This window comes from Artemia sp. Qi Xiang Cuo, chromosome 8 (assembly GCF_049724085.1).
Source record: "Artemia sp. Qi Xiang Cuo chromosome 8, ASM4972408v1, whole genome shotgun sequence".
NCBI lineage: Eukaryota > Metazoa > Arthropoda > Branchiopoda > Anostraca > Artemiidae > Artemia > Artemia sp. Qi Xiang Cuo.
In genome coordinates, this window is record NC_142801.1 from 74,090,209 (window position 1) to 74,116,193 (window position 25,985).

The window sequence follows — 25,985 nt, forward strand, 5'->3', positions numbered from 1 at the left end:
ATTTTCATGTCCAAGCTCCAATTCAAATGGAAAAACAATTTTGGCGTGATATCTTGAAAAGAATATTTACCTCTATTAAGCTTCTAGTTTTTGAAAAATCGGCATTGCATATTCATAAGAACCATCTGCATAAGAGATAAAAACACGACATAAGACTTTACCGTCCCTACCGGCAGTGCTGATCTCCGTTTCATGGTTCTTCAGCCAAGAAGTGCAATGGGGGAGGGGGAATAACCCTTTGATTTTACACACCCTTTGTGTTTAACTTCCTCAGATCTCGCCAGGTACCCACTCAGAGCTGTGTCGATTCTGGATGATCTTATAGATTCAAGCCACTGACCCCCGTCCCAAATTAAACAACCAGCGACGCCAGGACTTGAGCCCCCGACCTTAAGAACAAAGGATTTCAAGACTAGCCTGCTAACAACTCGGCCAGGACCGATCTGCATAAAAGTTAGGATAAAAATAATGAAAATTTTCACTCTGTAGCTAGACTTATTGCTTGGTTTTATCCATTGTTAGAAAAATACCTATAACGAGTCCGAGAAAATCCAGGTTTAGATCCTTTTGCTATAAATTCAACTTGACTTTATCCACCTAATTGTATCAACTGTAAGGAATCAACTGTTGATTGGAACCGGAAAAAAAAATTAATAGTGCATCTTACTTAATTCAACGCCCGATTTAGGACACCGGGAACACCTTTCTCTCCTCATCAAATTTGTGGATGATAATTTTTTTTAATAAAAAAGTAACCAGCAAAGTATAATTCTTAGATTTCCAAAAGTGCAGCCAGGCTTGACAGAGTTGTCGTAGAAAAACTAGAAATACCTCCAGTCGGCTGTCGGTTAAAATGTTATGATGCAGTAATGACTAGTATATTTGGCATTCAATAGCGAATATTTCTCAGACGTCATAGAGTGATGTCTGGTGAATATGAAAACCATGGTCTAAGCTTAGCAGGAATGCACTCAGCTAAATAGGATCTCGTCGTTATAGCATTTTCGAGAATAGTTGCAAGTATGTACTTATTTGTTTTCTCTGGTTCAGTAACTTGTTGGGAAGCATTAAAACGTGTTGTACCATTTACAGTGAAGAGGAAATCTGAAAAACGCTGGGGCGTGTGATCAGAAGCTGTTGAAGCTATTTATGAAGGAGAAGATGAACTAGTATCACTGTTAGAAAAATTATCTGAAGATGCAACTATGGCACTTGACGTCAGGAGCGATGTAAAAACGGTGCTAGCAGACACAATAAAATTTAACTTCTGAATTTTTTTTCTTACATTTAGAACATTGTGTTTGAAAAAAAATTATCATGTTCAGAAATGGTTGCAGGATTCTAGTACATACCTTAAAATAACCTTACCCAGAAATATTTCAAGTTTGTATTTTTTACCACTTTGGAGCTACAGATTTTTTACCGTCACAGCAATTCATTCGTGCCTTTTTTTGTCAGTTATTTAAACCGCCAGTGACCAGTTTTTTGCAATTTACTAAACAGCGCTATTTAGTCACGGCTTCGTCCACGGCCATGATAGTTGTTTATAAAATAAATGAGTCTACAGACTGCTGATCAAAAAAAAAAGTAAGTGCTCTGCACCATGGTGATCGGTCCGAACTGGCTATTTTTTGGGTTATTCTGTGTAATGTCCCCTACGTGGTAATTTTGACATGCTTAAGATATCTGTATGCAGGGGCGTTGTTTCAGAACGGGAGGAGGGGGACAATTGCCCCCTCTAAAAAATAGAGAAAAACCATTATATAGCCCATGCTCCTTGACTATCTAGATTTGGACCCCTCTTACACCCCAATAAAAATGCTGGAGCTATTCCCCTGTTAATAAGCTATATTAAATTGATCTGATAATTTTTGTCTATCAGCTTAATCTTAAAGTATTTCAGTACTAGTCTGTTCTGCCATGGGATGGCAGTAAAATTTCTTGAAACAGAATTTATTGGACCTCTCTGTCTTGTTATTTGTCTTCTTCTTCTGATGTCTAGAATCTTCAAGATGCAGCTACTCTTTAAGAATTTTTGATTTTAGCAGTTGAAACCGCATACACCTTTTTGTTGATTTATATTTAACCTCAATTTCTGCTAGGTTTTCCCAATTTTGTCTATGTTTCTTAAAAACGGCGAGGTTTTAGCTGAGAAATTCCAACCTGCGTATCGATGAATCCGATAACTCTGGAGTAACCTAGCTTTTGCCTAAATTCAAAAAGTAGGAAGTTAGGTTAAGGTAAACATACCACCCCTCATGTTTTTTAAGACATTAAGATTTTTTCACAAGGTTAAATATGTCTGTCATATAGCTTGGGCTTAGCTTATGTATGTTTATGGATTTTAATACTATTCCAGGCAATATAATGGTCCTAGGCCTATGTCATTTTAAATTCTTGGTGAACCTGCTTGAGACTCTAGGCAGGCATGCATTTCCAAAAACTAACACACAAGTACTTGTCCAACAAGAGAGTCATACTTACTCCCACCATTTACCTGTGCCATTTAAAAATGTTTGCCTCATAATTACTTGGACTAGGCTATCTGTCTTGGCTTTTTCCTTACAATTAGGCTAGCCATGTTGGTAAATTTGCAGGCAACACAATAATTAAGCTAGGATGAAAGTGAATACATCATTTGATGCCTTTTTTATGCTCTTTCATAATTCAGTAGCCTAATTGTTTCTGTTACAATTTCATCTTGAGCCCTTAAAGGGACCCTGAAGGTATTTTATATGAATTATGAAAGAGCATAAAAAACATCAAATGGTGTTTTCACTTTCATCCTAGCTAAATCATATGGTCCACTGCAAAGTTACTATAAAATTTACCCACCCCCCTAATGTGCAAATATATACCCTGAATTGGAATATAGCCTACCCTGAATTTTGACAGATTTCACAAGGTTATTTATGTCTGTCAATATAGCATGAAGCTTAGCCTATGTATGTTTGTAGATCATAGCATAGTAGAAACTACAAGAATGTTGGTGAAATTTGCACATTGAAACATAAAATTTCAGTAGCCTAGGTCTCTTCTCTCCAAATATAATAATTGATGTCTTCCATTGCATATTTATCCCAGCCCTCCCCCTAGATATAACCCTAAGCTATAGAAAGGTTTACAGATTTTTTGGTTTGCTTTCCAGGGGGTAGGCCTATTTTCTTGGGTACCATAGCCATATTCTTCAGAGTATTGAGAAAGACAGTAGCCTATTATAATATATCAGTGCTCTGACTGCTGCGAGAAATTTTCTGATAAACCTGCTTCCCCGCAGATCCCGCCTCCTTCAGAGACTCTTGTTTATTCACCAGTTTTTTCCCAGCTTTTTCCGGCACTGTTTACAGTCAGGAATTTTGTCCGCCTCCTGTATATCTTCGTGTACAAACTTCTATTCTTATGATCATCTTGATCAAGCTAGAAGCCTCCTAACATCTCTAGTGAACCCCATGCATAAACTCCTTGCATGTCGCGGCCCCTCTGCTAAGCAAAGCCTGTCACAGGATATTTTAGACATCCTTATTTCTGAAGATGCAACCCCTCGCTTGCCAAATATGAAATTCGTTATGACTGCAAGTGATGCGATACCTGCAATAGATACGGATCAAAATGCTCACTTTAGCCGTGCCATTCAAACCTGGGACCGGCATCTTTTCAGCATAATTGATAAACTTGATTACGTCACAAGTAAGGTAGCAGAGACTCCTGCTTTGGTGAAAGAGTGTTGTGACGGAGTACAGAGCAAGGTTTTGAGCTGTATAAATAAAGAAAAACTCAATGATAAATCCTGGCGTCCGCTGAATAACAAGTCAGAGACAGTGGGTAAATCGTTGGATGGAGCTGATGGTATAGTGCGGATTTCACTTTCTAAGGAATCAGGATCCCAGCAACAGAAATGGGTCATTCATAGGAAAAGACAAAACGCCAAAAACTTGAAAGCCTGTTTGAATGAAAAGGTCGGTAAAACTGAGGTTTGCAAATAGAGAATTGTCGGTTTATTATCACAAGTGGACTTCCTAATCAACCCACAGAGTGTGTGTGCTTCTAACCATGGTATTGAAGAGATACAGCGCATCGGTGTTTCGAAATCATATTGTGTATACTTCCGTTCGGTGACGGCTAAGTCTCATTATTTGCGTCATGGGATTCACATTGGCTACAAACATTTCCGGCTTACTAATTATAAGTTTTTACCGCGAATGTGCTACAAATGTGGGTCGCTAGAGCATATATTGTCAGGCTGCTCTAGCGTGGAACGTTGTCTCAAGTGCCTTGGTAGTGGACACTCTCATTCTAGGAACAACCCTTGCCAGAATGAACCTTGTTGCTTCCATTGTGGATCTCATGAGCATACTGGATTTAGCTTTTGCTGCAAACAGTTAGCCGAAAAAGTTGAAAAGAATAAAAAATGATTCGTGCAAAGATTATATCTCTGAATCTGAATGTTTTTGGTGATAAACAACATGTATTGCAGTCTATGCTGCGCGATCTGGATATTTTGTGTCTGCAAGAGCATCATCTTCTGGACCACTCTACTAGTCTTCTGTCGAGCTTGTCGCAGCAGTTTAAGTGTTTTATCTCCAGCTACACCTACAGGTGGATGCCCATCAGGAGGTGTTTGCATTTTTATTCGAGAGAATATTCCAGTTTCAGTGTTTGCCGTTAATTGTTATTTTGTTGCTGTTCGAATCCTAGGGATTATTGTTTTTTCGTGCTATTTACCAACAAATTATCATACTATTGATTTGGATTTTGATTTCAATTTTGCATGTTTAGAATTATCGCGATGTGTGGCGAAAGTTCCATCAGATTTCCAGTGGCTTATTTGCGGGGATTTTAACTGCAACATTGCTATCTCTGATGTCCGCTCCTCTGGTCTTTTATCTTTGTTTTCAGTTTTTACTATAGTTTCAAAAGATGCGGATTTTACATATGTCCATAATTCTTGCTCTTGCTCTAATCTAGACCATGTGCTGGTCTCAAATGCAGCGTTATTACCACAACCTGTTCATGTTGGGTTGGATATGCCTATTAGTGACCATTTTTACCTTTCTTTTCATTTAAATATTCAAATTCCATCTTTTAAAATTATCCATTGTTCTAGTCATATTGTAAATAAAATGATCTGGGATCAGGAAAAATGTGCAAATATCATGAAGAAAATTATTCTAAGGATGTTGATCAAATTGATATTGATCTATTTTACCTTGAATTTGTTCATAGTTTAAAAGTTGGGGCTAATAAAGCATTTACAACTGATTCTTTCCGTCGTGGATCTCATGTTTTTGGTTGGAACCTTAACCTGATTTTAAAGCAAAGCCAAAAGAATGCATCTCAAGCTTGTTACCTTTGGAATTGCGTGGGAAAACCGCGATCTGGACCATTTTATGATGGTATGAAATTAACTAAACGCGTTTTTTGGGCTGAGTTGCGTTTGTATAATGAAATTATAAAAGATGAAATTGGTTCAAGGATTACTAGTGATAAGAATGAGCTTTGGAGTTTGGTTAATTCTAGACGTCGTAATAATAATTGTTCTAATAGTTCAGATTCTAATAGTTCTCTGAAACTAGATGATTGGATAACTCATTATAATCATGTTTTTTCATCCGGTGATGCGGCAGTTGAATCACGGCTTGACTCTTTATTATCGGAAGAAATTTCAAAGCCCTGCCCAAATAGTAAAATATCTGTTTCTGTTGATGATGTAATGGTAGCAATTAAAGCTCTAAAAAGTAAGCATTCTTTTGATCATGATGGTATACATTCAAACCATATAAAATGGGCATCCCCCAAAGCAATCCTTCTCCTTGCTACTCTTTTTTCTACTATTCTTTCTTCTGGAGTTCTTCCAACTAGCTTTTCTCGTGCTACCACTTCACCCCTTTCAAAAAAAGGAGGGAATACGAATTGATGTTCTGATTAAAGGCCGATTACTGTTTTGTGCCAGATTAGCAAAGTTTTTGAGTTAGTTTTATTAAAGTATTTGGAGTCTTGTAACCAAGGCCTGAATCAAATTGGGTTCTGTAAGGGTCTAAGCATGGATGTTGCTCATACCCTCCTTTCAAGAATAATATCCTTTTGTAAGCAATGGGATAGAGTTTATACACTTGCGTTAGATTTTGCGGCAGAGTATGATTCAATTATCCATTCTTGTGCTATGACTGCGCTTCTGAAGAATAATGTCCCACTACCAGTAGTTTTGGTTTTAAAAAAGTGGTATGGCTCCTCTCGTATTCGTATTAAGTGGAAGAATCAATTTAATGATTATAATGTTAAGTTATGTAGGGGGCTGAGGCAAGGAAGCATTATTTCTCCTTGGATTTTCGATATTTCTGTTTTGGGGCTATTTGATCAAATTCAGTTGACTTTTATTTATGGTAAAGGTTATGTTCTGTTGTGGATTGCTTACGCAGATGATTTACTCCTTTTGAGTCGATCGCTTCAGTCACTTCAACAAAATGTAGATTTTTTAGCAAAGGTTTTTAGTGAGCATGGACTTCATTTTCGCCCTGAAAAGTTTCAGTTTTTAATTCTTGGTCCTAAGGCTAATGATTTCGTTAATTCAGAAATTTCTATCCGTATTTATGATAGTATTTTAAAACCTTTGGAATCTTTTTTATATCTTGGTGCGCCTTATGGACCAACTTTAGCTCTATGTTGTGCTTCTATTTCTAAAGCAGTTAAAAGTAGAATAGCGTCTAGTTTCGGGGCAGTAATTTGTCTTCGCGATCTTCTTTCTCGGAAATCACTGGCTCGGGTATATAATACAGTCGCTTTGCCTCAAATTTTAGTTTTTTAATCGCTTGTCCCGTTTTTTAGAATTAGTAATATTGCGCATGTAAAAACCACATTTTTTAATTTTGCTAAGTTCCTTTGCCGCTTTTCTAAATCTGAATCAAATACGTTTTTAATGAATGCATATAAAATAAAAAACCCTGTTGATGTTTTGGAGAAAAAGCAAAAGAATTTTTTATCCAAATTAAAAGTTTTTTCTCATAATTTATATAGAGCTGCGCACGAAGCTTAATTTATTTTATTTCATTTAATTTTTGAATGAAGTATTAGTTTATTATCTATTGAATGAAGTGTTAATTTGTGTGGTAATTTTGATTGAAGGCCTTTGCGTATTTGTTGTTATATAGTTTAAAATAATTTTATGGCCTGTTGATTAGCGGTTATTATTTTTATTTATTTCTTTTTTACTCTTCATATTCAGAGGAAATAAAAAGTTTGAATTGAATTGAATTATATTGATAAACTGTTCTGGTAGCTAAAGAAATAAACTTTCATCCAAAGTCAGAATTGAATCCTGAATCCAAATTTAACTATCATTCACATCAGGTATGAGCTTAACCCCTACCCTTATATATACCAATTTAGGGTATAGGCCTATATTTGCATATTAGGGATGGGGGTAAATTTCTAAATTACCTATATAGTCATAATTGTATCCTGAATCCAAATCTGTTGTTCATTTGTATCACAAATTAAATTTACCCCCCCCCCCCCCATTATGTGCAACTATATACCCTGAATTAGTATTTATAGATGTAGAGGTAGAGTTCATTTCCAGTGCAAATGAATGTCAAATTGGATTCAGGATACTGCTAAATGCCATTTTTATGCTCTTTCTGAATATAATAATTGCTTTTCTTGCAAATTAATTTTAAGCCCTTTTAGGACACTTGAAGATATAATTTCATTCTATATTTTTTGGATATAAAAATGTATTATAATATCTGTTTCAAACTTAATATTTTATTATAAATCCATTTGATAAAAGTTGTATAATTCACAAACATTGATTTGTAAAAAAAAAAATTCAAAACAAATTCACCATGTTTTCTTTTTGTTCTATTAGGCCACTTCTCCTATATGTTGAAAAATATTAAAACCAGCAGAAGAAACATGGCTGACAGAAAAAAGGAGAAATTGTCTTGAATGTTTTATCTAGCTTAATTGTGATAAATCATTTTTGTAGATTATATAATTTTTAAAAATGGATTTATAATCAAATAGTAAGTTTGAAATCCATGGTTTAAGCCTTTTTTATACCATAAAAAGAAATTTTTGGTAATTTTAAAGGGTCAAAAAGGGCTTAAGTTTGAATTACAAGAGAAGCAATTATCATATTTGTAAAGAGCATAACAAAGGCATCTAGTGGTATATTTTCTTTATTTGTAAGTCAATAATATGAACAGAAAAATATTTACCTAAATATGTGCCCTGAATTGTAGATATGCATTGAATTTTCCATACATGGTTTTTCTTCATATTGATTATCTAATGACAAACAAGCAACATAACTGCAAATTCAGCATATGGAAACTTCATTGCATATATACCATCCTGGGTAGTCTATATATTCTGCCATTAGGGGGGAGAGTGGGATAAAGTTTATTGCTAGGTAAATAAATAGGTAAAATTCTAGACACGCTACTTTTTGATATCTTGGAAAGGGGTTAGACTAGGAAAATAAAACTTTCAGGCATAAATCTATGGACTAGAATGTGTCCCAGGAAGGCACCTACTTCTAATCCTTCTTCTTCTAGAGAGCACTGACCTTTGATTACTTTTAAAAGTATTTGTGTTATAAAGTTGAAACCATGCAATATGGATCTTCTGCTTAAATGAATTACAAGAAAAGTGTTTTCAGCTTCACAACTTTGCTCAATCCAAATTTATGAGCTTTCAAAAATCTGTAAATACATTTCCTAAAATTAGAAGAAAAAGAAACCTGTCAAATAGGCAAATTTCTAATTAGAAATTTGAAGAGGAAAGAAATTTGCAGAAAATTAGAAGAGGGTTAACATAGAAGCTCGGTAATACCTTCCCAGAGTATGTTTTTGGCCCTGGCTTCATCAATGAAAGTTTCATTTTCCTAACTTAACCCCTTTCCAAGATAGCAAAAAGTAGATTATCTAGAATTTTGTATTGCTATGTTTTGAGGAATGAGTAAGTCTCTTAGAATGTTATAAAATTGTTTTTCAGAATTTCATAGCTTTTCCCTCAGGAGCACTAATACCCATAATCTCTTTATTACTAATATTTCCTCAGGGAAGTGTATTACCTTAAATTGTACCTTCTGGCAACTAAGGTTGAAGGACCTGTAGATGTTGTCAGGTAAAGTTGACTTGATATTCATATCACAGTTCATGAGTGGGTCATCACTATTTACATGTATACATGACAGTTTTGTTTCATTGTTGGGTGATGCTAGATGTATTGCTGGCTGGGTATGTTTGAGGGCTAAAGGTGGTGGGTGGCACATAATAGACCCTGCTGGATGATACTGGTTTGTTCCACTGTGTCTTCAATGACTTGCCACTCCAATCATGGTCAACACCAATCTTGAAGCTGTCAACTGATCTGGTCAACATGGTAGATTTGCTGAGTGAATTCCACAGTGGAACAACACGATTGGTGAAGAAGTTGAACTTTTCACACTTACTGCTAAATTTTTGACAGAATTTTATAGGGTTTCCTTGTTTTCTGGTGTATTCACTGTGACCAAAAACAGGCTTAATGGTGTCACTGGCCATCATCTTAAATGCAAGGATAACATCTCCTCTCTTTCTATGGTATTTTAGAGATTTTTTGTTTGGCAAAAGGGGGCTTGGCTGCTCTTCACTGGACCTTCTTTAGTATCTCCATGCCACATTTAAAAGTGTGGGTTGGCAACCAGCATGCTGAACTCAAGATGGGGACAAACAAGAGCTGTGTAAAGCTTCTTGATAACTCTTGGTTGGCCACTTGTCACTGAATGGTTGATCAAACTAAGGACCTTGTTTGCCTTAGCTGCTTGGTTCCAACAGTGACTGAAATTTAAGCTTGTTGTCAATGATTACCCCAAGATCAAATTCTTCCTCAACACTCTGAATGGGCATATCAGCACCTACAGAGTCAACCATGTAATAACTATGGCAGGGATTGTTTGGACCAATTGAGTTGAACTATGGCAGGGATTGGGTTGAACTCAAGCATCCAGGTTTTTGCCCACAGACAGAGAATGTTGAGATCTTCTTGCAGAGAAGAGCAATTTTCTGTTGAGGCTGCTGGACCAAAGAGTTTGGAATTGTCTGCATGCAGTTCCAAGCCTTTCTTGACTACATAAGGGGTGCTCTGTAAATACTGAGAAAGATCTTGGAATCACTATTGAAAATGAATTAAAATTTAGCTCTCATGCCAAGAAGTCTGCTGCTGGTGCTATTTCAGCCATGGCACCGATTAAGCTTACTCTTTCCACTTGTTACCCTAAAGTTATCAGTCTTTGGTATAAGGGACTTGTGTGTCCTAAGCTTGAAGTTGCAAATGTCTCTAGCCTCCCCCTATTTTAAAAAAGACATAAAAGTGTTGGAAGATGTGCAGAGACATGCCACCAAAGTGATATCCAGCATGCAGGAACATTCCTTCCCTGAAGACTAGCAAATCTGAAACTCCTAACTCTTGTATACAGGAGAAATAGCGGTGATAGCATGTTAACCTATAAGTTAATGAGGGCTAATACACTCCCATCATTATTTCCCACTGTTGGTCCTAACCCAAGAACTAGAGGTCATCAGTTGGGATCAGCACAGTGCACCTGGTCACTAAAGAATCCTGAATACAACTCATATCACCAACTCTGGAGCTTTACAAGGAGAAATCCTTAGATTGCTCCAAGCTGCAATTTAAGGTAAAATCCTTAGATTTTAGCTTTCAAGCCAGTGCTATCTAATGTTATGCTTAAAATATTGATAAGTACAACAGCATAATTAACAAACTTTCATGAAAGCTTGCCTAAAAGCAATGCAAATACATTGGTTCCACCAGGAGATGTTTGGGTTATCCAGAAGTAACACTACAGGAGAAAATGGGTGACATGAGAGAAAATAAGAACAACAAGCGTTCATTTTGCCAAAGAGAATGACATGGCACTTGACAGCATTAAATTTAAGAAGCCAAGCCTCAGCCCATTGATGAAGCAGTCTAAGATTATTTTGTAGAAGAGCATGATCTTCACAGGACAAGGCTGGTCCAGTGAGCTTCAGTTCATCAGCATAGAGCGCTAGTTTACTGCTGATAGTTGAAAGAGCATCATTGATGAAGATATTAAAAAGTGTAGGACCAAAACACTTCCCTGAGGAACTCCACTCAAAAAATGCTTAGACAAAGAAAAAATACGGCTACCAGAATCATCAAATAACTGAACACAATGAGATCATATGTAAAGAAAAATCAAGGATCCAGAGCAGGGACTTCTCTTCAAGCTTGACAGAACATACTTTGATTGCAAGTTGCTTGTGACAAACTTTGTCAAAAGCTTTAGAAAAGTCAAGCAGAATCGTGTCAGCAGGCTTCCCTGTATCAAGTAATTTAGTGATATGGTCATATGATTCAAGGAGATTGGTATCATCAGATCTTCCAGAACAAAAGCCGTGCTGTGAGCTGTGCAAGAGATTATTTGTTCCAAGATGTCTGAAATTAAATTAAAAAAGTTTTTTCAGCTGAAAGTAAGAAGCAACATTAATACTTAAAACGGAAATATTAATACTTAAAACTTAAGGACGGAAATTACACCATATATGAAGGGGGATGCCCCTTCTTCAACCCTTGCTCTTTGTGCTGCAGTTTGCCTTTTGTCACAATTCTTTAAGAAAGGCTGCTAAACTCAAACAGAAGGGCCATTGGAATTCAAAGTAGAAGTATTCTTAAGGAACTTTAAGGTTTTAGCATAAAGAGTAAAGACTGGGAAATGGGCGGCCCTCCTCATATACATAATAATTTCTGTTTGTTTTAAGTTTGGATGTTGGTTCTTACTTCCGACTGAAAAAACTTGTTTTTTGAAAATATTAGGAATTTAACTTCTCCATAAACTGTAAGGTTTTAGTGTGTAACACAATATTTACCAAAAACAAAGATTAAAAGAAAGTTATTCCAAAAGTTTTTTTTGCATTAATTAAAAGCAGGTACTTAAGAATTTGAAAGTGATCTATTTTCCTTATAAACCTTCTTTTTTTATTGTACCATTTTGCAAAAAGTAAATTCTTTTATCTTTGGCCCAAATAACAGCAAAAGATAAGTAAAGGAAAATCATGGCAGCTAATCTTTTTGTCTGAATTTCTATAATGAAATTTATTATTCTTTGAATAATACTAGATTGTGGTAGTTTTATTATTATTATTGTTTTTCGTAGAGGCAACTCTTTGTTCCCTTTATGATACTCTTAGATTTAAACTCAAGGAACTGGGGTTTGAAACTGCCTGTTGCAAGGCCTTCTTCCTCTAGGGTTGGCAGTCTGTGTGGCAAATATAACAAAGATTCTGATATGGCTCTGCACTGACTTGGTGGCTGTCTTGGTGTCATAATGCTCTAGTTTCAGCACTATCTTATTTCAGGTATGGCCACTCACAGTTTGAGCAGATATGAAGGGTATTTAAAGGAGTATCTGGCAACGCTTAAATCACAGGAGGAATCCATGGTTCAGATTAACGGAAATTCACCTCAGGTAAGTTGAATACATTTCTGCTGAATGCTTTTCTCTTCCTTAGCCTTTAACTTAAGCTATTTAATGGGCTTTTGCACTTTTCAATTTTTGAAAAGTACTTTGTAATTTTTCATTTCTGTCAGCTAATTTTTACTAGAATGGCTTATAGATCATAATTTCCTTTGACCCATGATGTGAAGGATCTTTTAATCCTGTTCTCAGTACTTACCCAAAATTTTTTAGTTAATTAAAAAATAAATTAAGACAAATTAAACTAGTTTAATTAAAACTAAATTATTAGTTTTATCCTAAATTTATTTATTAGTGGGGCTGTTGCTATCCTTGAAATTTTTTGTGCTTGCATATAACGAAAATTAACAGTTACTATGCACATGCTTGCACACACAGGAAGGGGATGGGACCCTTCCCCTACGACAGTCAGTAGATACTTAAATCACATGAATGAGGGTGGGGCAAGACTCAAATTTCTTCTACGACAGGTCCTCTAGAAAATCCTCCTCCCCCTACCACCATGAAGTACAGGAAAAGGAAGCTCAAAACAGGTCTCCCTGGAGCAATAATTATAAACAAGGAACACAAGTTGTCCCTAAATACTTCGTGGTGGGTATTTATTCCCTATTTACTGTTATGGCACTGACAATTAGTTATTCTGGTTTTCTCTTGCAATAAAGACTGACAAATTAAATGAAACAGTTTCTGATTAACTTGACAAATTGTGCTGTTTATTGATTGACTAGTATAGGAGGGATCAATTCTCCGGTTTACCTGAGTCAGATGATTTGTTCTAGGTAAAGGTATCAAAACGCGAAAAATAAAAATTTCTGAGATAACTTTTTATCTCTTCTAATGGGGGGGGGGGGGCTTCATTCCGAACTGTTTTGGTGGCATTGTCACCCCCCCTCTGTTTCCAGGTATGAACACCAACTTAATAGCTCCATGACTTGTTTTCAAAGCCTTTGAATACTTTGCGTTTGAAATGCAAAGCTGCAGATCATTAGCCTAGCTCATTTTATGGTACTTTTTAGATTATTTTGGAGGTCTGTCTACTTTGATAAAACTGATGCACGCATTGGCGAAACCCAGTTAACAGAATCCTCGTGTCTTATAATATAGTTTTTTTTTTCTCAAGTCAAAGAACCTTGATAAGTTTTGGAGTCGATATAAATTTTTTTGCTCTCTGTTTGTTTCTTTGTACTATTCTGAAAGTCCTATTTTTGAAGGTCTTGGTCCTATTCTGAAAGTCTTTGATATACTTTCAACTATGAATGCAGACACTGGACCTTAGTTGACTATTGTCCTGCAGTCAAGTTCAAACGTTTTACCTTCCGAAGTCACAGATACTTGGCCGTTTTATCCTCAAACACCAACCTACATGTCGTGACTCCTGCCTCAGAGCAGGAATCCGTTTAAGTTCCGCTGACAATTTTTGGGATTGGTATAAAAATTATAGGGTAACAACGGCAAATAATGATGGTAATTTTCTTAGACAAGGGCCATAGCCATAGTGACACAGAAGTAAACTTTTGACGTTCAGAGCTTGTCAGAACAACTGTTGACTTGACTGTAGTCCAGTCACTATAGTAGCCTAGAGTTCAAGCGCATTCATCCTCACATATATGCCACTTGGAAAAAGTCAAGTGAGAAGCAGTTCAAGTGTTAAAACGGGAATACCTTCCTTGTTAATAAGCATCTAATTGTCAGCTTGTGTGTTTGGGCAAGAAGTAGAGGTTGAGGGGGATACCAAAAAGGTGTATTTTTAGGCGACATTCTTTTCCAGGGGTAGTCCTCCGGACCAATCAAGGGGAAGAGGTATTTCTGTAGTGTCTATGGAGAGAAAGTCTCTATAGGGCAGACGTTCTTATCTCCTCGGTGGAATTTCCCCGTTTCCCCCCCCCCCCCCCCCTCCTGTGTGTGTATATTTGCACTAATATTAGACTTCTTGAAGTAAGACTTCACCAATTTAACTGATTTAATTAAAATAGTTTTATTTATTTAATTAATTTAAGTTTTTAATATCATTAAGTACAATTTAACATTGTAAGAAAAATAAGACTTTACTTTCCATTGGCATGTTAAAAATAGACCAAGTGAACCGTGCTTATTTTATCTCACTGGAGCCCCTCTCTTTTCTCCCTGCTTGTTTCTTTCTATCTATCAGTTCTTTCTTACTGCTCTATAAAAAAATTAAGTTATTAGTGTAATCCCAATTTGTTAATAGACTACCCTCCTATTCTAAACACATCCCTATTTACATTATGCCATATTATTTTCTCAGTAAATAATCAGTAAAAATATCCTTCCAAGAGGGAGTAAACATGGGAACCAAGGTAACCTTGCTTTACACGTCATTCTATTGAAGGCCAAAAAGGAAAAAGTTCTTTCAATACTTTATTTATGAGAACTTAATTTCTCTGGTCTATACTTAGTAATTAGCTAATGTACCAAAAAGACATTTGCGCAAAATCAAATGTGCCGGTTGAATTGAAGTTGATTTTGTAGAAGAAGCTGATAATGGCGAAATTGTTTCGGATTTTGAACGAAGTTGACGCTAATAATATTGCACTTTTTAAGCCATGCTCCAAAAAATATGTATGTATTTTGCTGAAACTATTAGCAGAATGTATATATAAACAAAACTGGTCCTCTAGGCGTTTCCCCTCGAAAAATTCCCCCCATGAAAAATCCACCCTCGTTGAAAATCACCCCTGGACCCTTTTCCCCCACCTCATTTTCCTAAAACGTATCCGATCAAAATTTTGAGATTGCCATTTCTCTTCGGAAATTTCCCCCTGCAGAAACCCACTTGACGTGTTATTAAAAATTATTAATTTACTGTGCGTGTTTCTTTCATGCTTTTGCTGAGGCTGTTGTGATGGAAGAGTTTGGCTTTTTACCCCTGACCTAAAAATTGTATACATACTGAAACCGAACATGCTAAGAAATCCTATGTTTACCCATAAACTATTTTTGGGTGTGATTTAATTGAATAAGAAGAACACTAAAACTCTACCTGGTTAATAATTTCTGCCGTTCCATTTACAGAATTTAACAAATAAAAATATTGGGCAAAATGGTATGATATTTTAAAACAAAGCAGTGAACAAAAAAAGGCAACAAACTTTAAATTCTAAAGAAATCCGAATATTTTGAATTCACTTCTGAAAGCCTTTATCAATGGAAAAAAAATGAATTAAGCAAAATTAAACGCAACATTTACTGAAAAATAATAAATAAAAAGAGGTGTTTTATTTTTTTTTTTTTATGTGTTGTGTTGCGTCAAGACACCAGAGGGCCAAACTCGTTTCTTCCGGATTTTGTCAGGAGTAAAATAGGGATGTGTTCTGTCACCATTACTTTTTGTAGAAATGGTTAATTACACCTTGCGGAACACAGGTACAGAAGGCATCAAATTAAGTCCCGAAGTCCAGGTCAATGATGTTGACTTCACAGACGACTTAACAGTGCTTGAGTCAAGCAAAAAGCAGCTTCAAGAATTACTTGACGAGGTCACAATAAAGGCAAACCATCTTGGCCTACGTGTGAATGCCGAGAAAACCAAATGCATGGTGTCTAGTGACTCTTCTTTGTCCATTAAATGTGGTGCATGGTGTCCATTAAACCAAATTAATGGATGGTGTCTTCTTTGTCCATTAAACCAAATGCATGGTGTCTAGTGACGCTTCTTTGTCCATTAAATGTGGCGACCAAAATGCTGAGAAAGTTGTCCAGTTCAAATATCTGGGAAGTATCATTGAGAACATCGGCTCGATAGTGAAAGAAATACTCACCAGAATAGGACTGGAAAATGGCGCCTTCAACAAACTACGTCAAGAATGGAGATCTCAGAGATTTTCTCTGCGCCTGAAGCTACGCCTTTTCAACAGCAATGTTATGCCAATACTACTCTACGCAGCAGAAACATTGCACCTGAATCCAGAACAAGAGAGAAGAGTCCTGGCTTTTAAAAACTTGCGTCTTCATAGAATATTGAACATCCATTGGTCACAGAAGGTGACAAACTAGTCCATCCGTGAAATGACGCAACAACCTCTAATAACCAACATCATCAGAGTCAGAAGGTGGAGGTTTTTGGGCCACGTCCTGCGTATGGATGACCATAGACTCCTAAAAGCCGCTTTACCCTGGTAACCACCAGGAACTCGCAGCCGGGGAAGACCCAGAAACACACTGCGCCGGACCTACCAAAGAAACCTACGAAGCCTGCACACCTCCGTCCTACCAGAATAGGAGGATATCACTGCAGCAGCAAGCATGAGGGAAGATTGGCGGCTCCTCCTTGATGCCCTGGGTGCCTCAGGAGGCATAGGTGGATCTAAGGTCTAAAGTAATGTGTTTTGTTTAATTTAGCTTAATTCACTCTTTCCATTGATAAAGGATTCCGGATTTGAATTCGAAATACTCGAATTTCTTTAGAATTCAAAGTTTGTTGCCTTTTTTTTTGTTCACTGCTTTTATTTTTAAAATATTATACCCTTTTGCCCTATTTTTCTTAAGCTGGGTATTCGCTCACGGGATAGCCATGGTGCATGTTTCTAGCTTGTTTTTTTTCTGAACTTCTAGCTGCGTATCCGCAAGTATATTGTTGATTGGCTTTGTAATGCTTGTGAGCTGTTGAAGTTGGATCAGTGCACTGTGCACCTTGCTTTGTACATTTTGGATGTGTTCATGGATGGACATAACATTGAATGTCCTCAACAATCTCTTGTCACTCTTGGCTGTATTTGGGTTGCAGGTAACAATTATTCATATTATTAAAACCGAAATTTTTAGGGAGGGATTTGAACAATTTTTTTTGTTGTAGTAACGTTTTTGGGTCAATCCTCCCCAAATCTGTGGGGAGATTGACCCACAATCGTGGGTCAATCTTCTAATACAAACAAACACTATTAATCCTTTCTTGTTGTGTTGAACAAGAAATTAACATGAGTAGGGCTCAAAACCCACTATGCCTTCCCAAGGCCAGAACATAATTTGCATTTTACTGAAAAAAATACAAATGAATGTGCATTGTCAGTTTAATATACATCAGTTTAATATACTGATATTTAGCAATCAAAATCTTAATATTATTTGATTTATTAAAGTTATAAAAGTAAAAACATTTATATTTTTTCAGTAAAGTGCAAATTATGTTCTGGCCTTGGGAAGGCATAGTGGGTTTTGAACCCTGCTCATATTAATTTCTGCTCGTTTTGAGTTTGACTCGGGCTGTATTTGGGTTGCAGGTAACAATTATTAATATCATTAGAACCGAAATTTTTAGGGAGGGACTAAAACAATTTTTTTATTGTAGTAACGTTTTTGGGTCAATCCTCCCCTCTTGAAACGGAGATCCTGGGGAGCTTACGGTTGAATAAATTCCTAAGTAACGTCTGAAATTCAGATGCCAGGGGGGGGTAAAAAACGTCTGATCCTGCTGAAAGAAGAAGAAGATCTTGAATAAATCTTTGCCCACTGTCGTATTTAGATCTTAAAATTGATTTTATTATCGCGGCTTTGCTGAAAACATTTCTCATAAGTAATTATCTCTGCTCTTTTTTGAATTCTTTGTGGTGATTTCAGATTAAGTTATATCTCGCCTCTTTACTACTGTCAACTAGACAGAACGAAATTGTTCTTCTGCATCACAAAATAGAAGAAACTGTTCTTTTTTAGAATATTATTTTTTTTTTTAAACAAGGATGTTGAAAAAGGATATAATGATGTAATTTTTAAGATTTGGAGGGTATTTACGGTTGTTTTAGTCCTGTATTTTTGGTATCCATATTTCTTTCTTTTTTCAATATGGAATTTATACACTTAATAGTGTTTGTATATGTTTCGGACTTTGCTTTGTGCTTATATAGTTTTTGTGTTATGAGACCAGCTTTTCCTCTCCTTTGGAACCAATACCCATTCTGAACGCCTGACCGGGTATTACTTAAATATAATGTTGAACAAGAAATATACAACGTTGTTCTGCTTTGATATTATTAGCGCTACTTGCCTTATTTATGTTACTGTCTAAAAATTACAAATCTTTATTACTACTACTACTACTAACATCTCACCGCAGCACCAAACCGCCTGAGGCCAACACAGCTACGCACCCTCCTCCTCCATCCCAATGTATTCAAAGCCTCCCTTTTTACACCCTCCCACGAAGTTCCATTTACTTTAAATCTTTCTTTATGACGTCCTCCCACCCCAGACGAGGACCACCTGCTTTGCACCCCAGACGAGGACCACCTTCTACTACTAACATCTCACCGCAGCACCAAACCGCCTGAGGCCAACACAGCTACGCACCCTCCTCCTCCATCCCAATGTATTCAAAGCCTCCCTTTTTACACCCTCCCACGAAGTTCCATTTACTTTAAATCTTTCTTTATGACGTCCTCCCACCCCAGACGAGGACCATCTGCTTTCCGTTTAGCCCTAGACGGTTGGCCGAAAAGAACAATCTTCGGCAATCTGCCACCATTCATTCACACAACGTGCCCTAGCCACCTCAACCTTTCTTTCATTACAGCCCTAGAGAGCGGTATTGAACTACATTTTTCGTACAGCCTATTGTTTGAAATACGATCAGTCAGCCGGGTACCCAGAGCAATCCTTAAGCAATTTCTCTGGAAACCATCTAGCAAATCTGCATCCGCTTTTCGGAGCGCCCTTGCTTCAGAGCCATATTTGACCATTGCCATCAATGTAGCTTCTTATATTCTAATCTTGGTTTGCAAGACTTATCTTCCTATTCTTCCAAACTTTTTTAACTGTGAAAAAAAACAAAACACCATGAGCGTTCTACTTTTGGCTATTCTACTTTTAACATCTTCACTGCTCCCACCATCTTTACTAATAATGCTACCAAGGTAAGTGAAGTTGTCCACCTGATCAATCCTTTTATTTCCCAATGTCACCTTTTCATCTTCGCTTATTCCTAACCGTAGTGACTTAGTCTTCTTAACATTAATTTTCAAACCTATTCTAGCACCCTGAACTCGCAAAATTCTTAAAGTTCATTCATTTTGCTCACACTTTCATCTAGGATGCTTAAATCATCACCATACTCTATGTCCAGGAGACTTTTTCCTCCCCATTTGATTCCGTGGTCTCCCATTGCCTTTCATGTGCTCCTTAAGACAAGGTCCATCAAAATAATCCATATAAAGGGGGATAGAACACAACCCTGCTTAACTCCTGATTTAGTACAAAACCAGCTGCTAACCTCATTTCCTACCTTAACCGCAGCAGTTTTATTCTCGTACATAGGACTAATCTCTTTAATGCATTTGTCTGGTATACCATACAAGGATAAAACCTTTAATAAAGCTTTTCTATCAACAGAATTGAATGCTTGCTCATAATCTATAAAGCTGAGGACCAAAGGTGTTTGACAACTCAGGCACTTCTCAATTATTAACCTAAGAGTGCAAATTTGGTAAACGCGTCGTCTACCTTTCGAAACACCACGCTGTTCTTCTCTTAAAACTTTGTCTACGGCATCTCTACGTCTAAAAAGTATCACATTCTTAAGTAATCTGCTACCTACAGAGACCAGACTAATGCCTTGATAATTACCACACTCACTTTTATTACCTTTCTTATAAAGTGGCTTAATTAAGGTTTTCCTAAGATCATTAGGTACTTCCCTTTTTTCAAAAATTATATTCATAATCTTCAGTAACTTATTTCTAACCTCAGTGCCACCATACTTATAAAACTCTTTCACCACACTATCAGAACCCGGAGCCTTATTATTTTTTAATCCTTTTAATGCTGTCGCTAATTCTTCCTCACAAAACAAATTTTCCTTCACATCCAAGGTATCACAAACTTTTTCATGTTCCTGCAACTCTATCTTGGCTTAGCAAATTCTCAAAATGCTCTGCCCATCTCTCTTTAAGTCTTTCCTTATCGCTAACTGTGGCACCATTCCTATCTTTAACTCGGCCTAGTTCGGATTAACTACTCCCTCTCAATTTATTGACATGCTAGTACAATATAGATTTATAGATTTGACCCGTTAAGGTAAAAATGATCTCTAGTCTTAACCTCAAAGGTTCAAAAAGAAATTTATTTAACGGCTTATTGAATTGAATACTACGATCCATTTTGTCAAAATTAGCTTTTTTTGGACAAGGATAGAGTTCAACTATATACTAGGGGTTTATGCATTGTAGGGATAAATTTACTTTTTATAGTCGGTATGTTGGGATTAGCGGATACAGAGGACTAACTGTAATTGGCCATGGGCACCTATTGGGGGAGGGGGTGCCATCCCCCCCCCCTGGCTGAATAACGCTGCCTTATTTTTATGTTTTTGTTTTGAGATTTCTATTATACAGCATTGCAAGTGCCAATTAGACCAGATAAGCCCCCCCCCCCCCACTCCTAAGATTCAGCTTATGAGTGCCCCATGTAATTGGTATTTGAGCTGAGAATTAAAGTCTCTTTAGCAAAATTGTCATTGTCTAAGTTAAATCTGGTATGTTAGATTAAGCTTGGAAGCAGTTGTTTGTGGGGGACAATCTTTCAAAATTTTCTTGAGAGAAAATAATAATGTGAGTTGTTAAGCCAGTCCCAGTTCAAAACTGAAACAAGGTACTGTGGTATTCACATTGATTTTTTTGTCTTTTTTTGGAAATCAAACTCCTTCTGTGTATACCACTTGTCCGTAATATATCAAGATTAGTGCACGATTGAACATAGGATAATATTTTGTAGAACAGATTAAAAAAGACTGATTTATTGTGACAAATAATTGTTTTTCACTGGGGAAAATAAACTTCTTAAGTTTGAAAGCCAAATTGCAGCTCATATTAAAATGGGATACGTCTTCCGCTTCATATTATTTATGGACTGACCTTGGAACTGCTGGAACTGCTGTGGATGATAAGGAAGAGCTGCCTAGTAATCTTAGTTTGTGACTAAAAGGCCTAAGACTTGAATAAAAGCTTAATAAAACTGCCGAAGAAAAATCAAGCGAACCCTATTTTTGTGGATTACAGCTAAAACTTTCAGACACTTTTACTAGAAAACTAAAATTCAAACTACCAGAATGAGTGTCCTATCGTGTCTGCCATTGTGAAAGTAGCCTTCATATTCTTTGGTCATCTATTTGAATGGATACCACATAGCACAGACAAGGTGTTGCAGTATGCGAGTAGATAAAGAGCCACCACGTATCTAACAAGAAGGGTGACAATCAATTGTAGCAGTTGAAAAGTAGATCAAACAGTTCGTGGTAACGAACTGTAAGTAAGGAACAACCCGGCACAATGGTAACCGAAACTCTAAAAAACGGAAATTTGATACGAATAGATACATCAAAAGAATTTGATTTTAATGCTGATTTCAAATATATAAGTTTCATCAAGTTTAGTCCTACCCATCAAAAGTTACGCGCCTGAAAAAATTTGGCTGATTTTCGAAAAAAGGGGGAAAGACCCCCTAAAACTTATAGAACCTTAATGAAAATCACACCATCATATTCAGCGTATCAGAGAAACTTTGCATTTTTTGCCAGAAGAAAGATCACGGGTGCGTGTTTATTTGTTTTTTTTTCCAGGGGTGATCGTATCGACCCAGTGGTCCTAGAATATTTTGGGAGGGCTAATTGGAATGGCAATTAAAAGTTCTAGTGCCCTTTTTCAGATACCAAAAAGATGGAGGCAACTAGGCCCCCTCCCACGCTCATTTTTTTTCCCAAAGTCACCTGATCAAAATTTTGAGATAGCCATTTTATTCAGCATGGTCTAAAATATTATAACTATGTCTTTTTGTATGACTTAATACCCCGAAGTTCCTGGGGGGAGGGCTGAAAGTTATGAACTTTACCCAATGTTAACATATAGTATTGGTTATTGGGAAGTATACAGACGTTTTCAAGGGGGATTTTTTCTGGTAGTGGGGGGGGGGGAGGGTTGGTCGGGGGTTATGTGGGAGGATCTTTACATGAAGGAAGTTTTCATGGGGGAAGGGATATTGCTATGAAGGGGACGCCGGACTTCCCAGCATTATTGAAAAAAAAGATCAGAAATTAAAAAAAAACAAGTTTTTCAGCTGCAACAGCAGCAACATCAGAACTTTAAACGAATAGATATTACATATATGATTGGGTTCGCTCCCTAGTCAATACCTAGCTCTTTAAGCCAAAGATTTTTTAGTACTTTCATAAGAGCTATTTGTTCTAATTAACGGCCTTTGTGATTAAGCGGTCATTTTTAAAGAATTGGAATAAAATTCGAACTTAAGCGTAAAGAGCGAGGTATTGACTAGGGGGCAACCCCCCTAGCATACGTATTAAAAATCTATAAATATAGAAGTTCGATACCTAAGTTAATTCGTAAGTAGTGTATATTTATTACTAATAAAAACGTTCGTAAATAAAATTAAACAACTTTCGAGAAAGCCATTTAACCAAATAAAACTAAATTAATATGCCAATTTTGTTTTAATTATTCATGTACGGTGAGCCAAGATCAAAACCTGCATTTTTTCAAAAACATTCAAAAATTAAATAAAAAAAACAAGGTTTTTTAACTGAAAGTAAGGAACGACGTTAAAACTTAAAACGAACAGAACTTATTCCTTATATGAAAGGGGCTGTCCCCTCCTTAACGCCACGCTCTTTACGCTATAGTTTGACTTTCTCACAACTTTATTTTTTAAAACAATAAAAAACTTTAGCGTAAAGAGCGAGGCGTTGAGGAGGGGACAGCCCCTTTCATATAAGGAATAATTTCTGTTCGTTTTAAGTTTTAACGTCGTTCCTTACTTTCATTTAAAAAACCTTGTTTTTTTTTTATTTAATTTTTGAACGTTTTTGAATAAATGCAGGTTTTGATCTTGGCTTAAAAAACCTTGTTTTTTTTTTATTTATACCTTAGGAAAGCTTTGGTGGCGGCATAGGAGATAAAGTGCACGGAGATCGCGGAAAGACGTGATGTGACTAGTTTAGTATAAATTACTTCGTCCATGTCTATCTTAGACAATAGGTGATACGGAAATCATGAAATAGGATCACTATGGACTCTGGTCCAAAGATAAGTAGGAGTTGTAGCTCAATGTAGTCTTCTAGACACAAGATACTAATGCCATCCAACATGCTCCTTTTATAAACCCGTCATTTGAGCAATTTAATGACTTCACTATATCTTCTTCTGAAATCAAAACTCAGGATGTCTCTGAGTGTATCTTGTGAATACTGAAGCAGATTTTCACTGTTTTTGAGACTATTTTCACTTTCTACCTACTTCCAGCAAAACCAGAGTATGCCTAATATATAGCCTTCATCCTCGTGTTTTTTTACCACCACTAATGGGAATGAACACAATACAAACTCGTAATTCAGTGGGATAGTATTATTCAAGTTCCCTGCCAATAGTTAACTTCCACGGGTTAATTTGCTGGATATCTCTCTTCTTGTTTCCATCTCTAAAAGAAAATAAACCTTTCTCTGGGAGTCGTAATCTTACTTCTTATTTTTTACCCAAGAATGCTAGCCCTTTTGTTGCCCTCAACAAGGAATAATGCTGGGAGGGCTCCTCTTTCCTAGAATACTTTCTATGCAGCCTATTTTCAGATAATCCTAAGTGCATAATTGGATACGAAAGCACACAAAATATGAACTTCAAAAAACCTCAACCGATTTTTTGCTGTATGGTAACTAATACTCCAATATCCTCTTAGTATATATGAAGAGCTGAGCAATTATTGGCTTGCTAAGGAAATGTACGTTTGTAAATGTTGCCCAGTTATTGATGGTTGTCCTGGGGGATTGTAATCTGTCGGAGTTCACCTTTTTCTCACTCTATTAGTTACGTAATACATTTGTCTATTAAGCGATTTCCATAGCTGAAAGAATTGGATTTGACGACAGTAGTAAGAGCAACAAAACAACAAAGAGAAAAATCTCATTAAAAAAAAAACAACAACAAACGAGACTGCGGCCAGTGGAGAGAAAAGAAACGAAAAATGTAAAACAAGACGAATATTTCGCCTGTATCCAAACAAGGCGTCTTCAGCAAGAAAGAAACACAAGAGGAACAAGATAAAAAAACAAAAAAACAAGCTAAAACTAAAAAACCAACAAAACCACAAAAAAAAAAAAAAAAATAACAATTGGCGCAAACTGATCCACTTTTTTGTTTTTCCTCAGTTACTTTGGTGTTCTCACTGAAGTAACTCTATAATAGGATCTTTTCCCTACGTGGATCAGTTTGCGCCAATTGTATATGTAAATATATATATATTTTTTGGTGGTGGTTTTATGGGTTTTTTAGTTTTAACTTGTTTTTTTTTTATCTTGTCATTAATATATAATATATAAATATATAATATATTAATATATAATATATATAATATATATATATAATATATATATATAATATATATATATAATATTATATATTATATATAATGTAATATATATATAATATATATATATATATATAATATTATATATAATATAATATATAATATAATACATTAATATATAATATATAAGTTTCATTAAGTTTAGTCTTACCCATTAAAGTTTACGAGCCTGAGAAAACTGGCCTTATTTTCGAAAAAAGGGGGAAACACCCCGTAAAAGTCATAAGAATCTTAATGAAAATCACACCGTCTGATTTAGCGTATCAGAAAACACTTAATGTAGAGGTTTCAAACTTCTATCTGCCAAAATATGGAATTTTTTATTTTTTGTTTGAAAAAAGATCACTGATGCGTGTTTTTTTGCTTTTTTGTTTGTTTGTTTTTTCCCCCAGGGGTGATCGTATCGACTTAGTGGACCTAGAATATCGTGAGAGGGCTGATTCGAACGGAAATGAAAAGTCGTAGTGCCCATCTTCAGTAACCGAAAAGATTGGAGGGCAACTAGGCCCCCTTCCCTACCCCTTTTCTCCAAAATCGTCTGATTAGAATTTTGAGAAAGCCATTTTGTTGATCATAGTTAAAAGGCTCAATAACTATGCCTTTGAGTTTAACATAACCCCCCTCCCCACAGCCCCAGGGGAAAGGTCTTTGCGTTATAACAGTTGCCCATTGTTTACGCATAGTATTTGTTATTGGGAAGCATGCATTCATTTTAGGGTGGGAAGACGAATTTTCTGCTGTTTTTTTTTCATGGGGGAACTTTCCACGGGGAGGGAAGTTTTCAGGGGGAGAACTTGTCACAGTTAATTATTTACTGGGGGAATTTGCCAGAATTCCTATCCAAAATTCTTTTTATATATCTTGCTTTCTTTTTCCGGTATCAATTTTACGGGTGAAGTCGTAAAGGTGTACTGTCTTGGGCAAATTTTTTACAGGAAATAATTTCATTGAAAGCATATCCATGACAAGGGCATTTTACCGTGAATATTGGGAGGGATTTCTTAGGGCTACTTAAGGAATAATCATAGATTAGATAATAAAAAAACAATTTTTTTCAACTGAAAGTAATGAGCAACATTAAAACTTAAAACGAAAAGAATTTATTACTTATAAG

The 25,985-nt window shown here is 36.2% G+C and overlaps 1 protein-coding gene across 1 annotated transcript in view; it reads left to right on the top strand.

Moving 5' to 3' along the window:
• Nucleotides 1-2,198: 2,198 nt before the first annotated feature.
• CycJ (Cyclin J) overlaps nt 2,199-25,985 on the top strand; it is a 182,391-nt gene continuing 158,604 nt past the window's right edge. Inside the window, exons 1-3 of the mRNA XM_089093748.1 lie at nt 2,199-2,240; nt 12,381-12,490; nt 17,072-17,243. Coding sequence (XP_088949874.1) covers nt 12,383-12,490; nt 17,072-17,243 — 280 coding nt within the window. The 5' untranslated portion in view covers nt 2,199-2,240; nt 12,381-12,382. The remainder of the gene's footprint in view (nt 2,241-12,380; nt 12,491-17,071; nt 17,244-25,985) is intronic.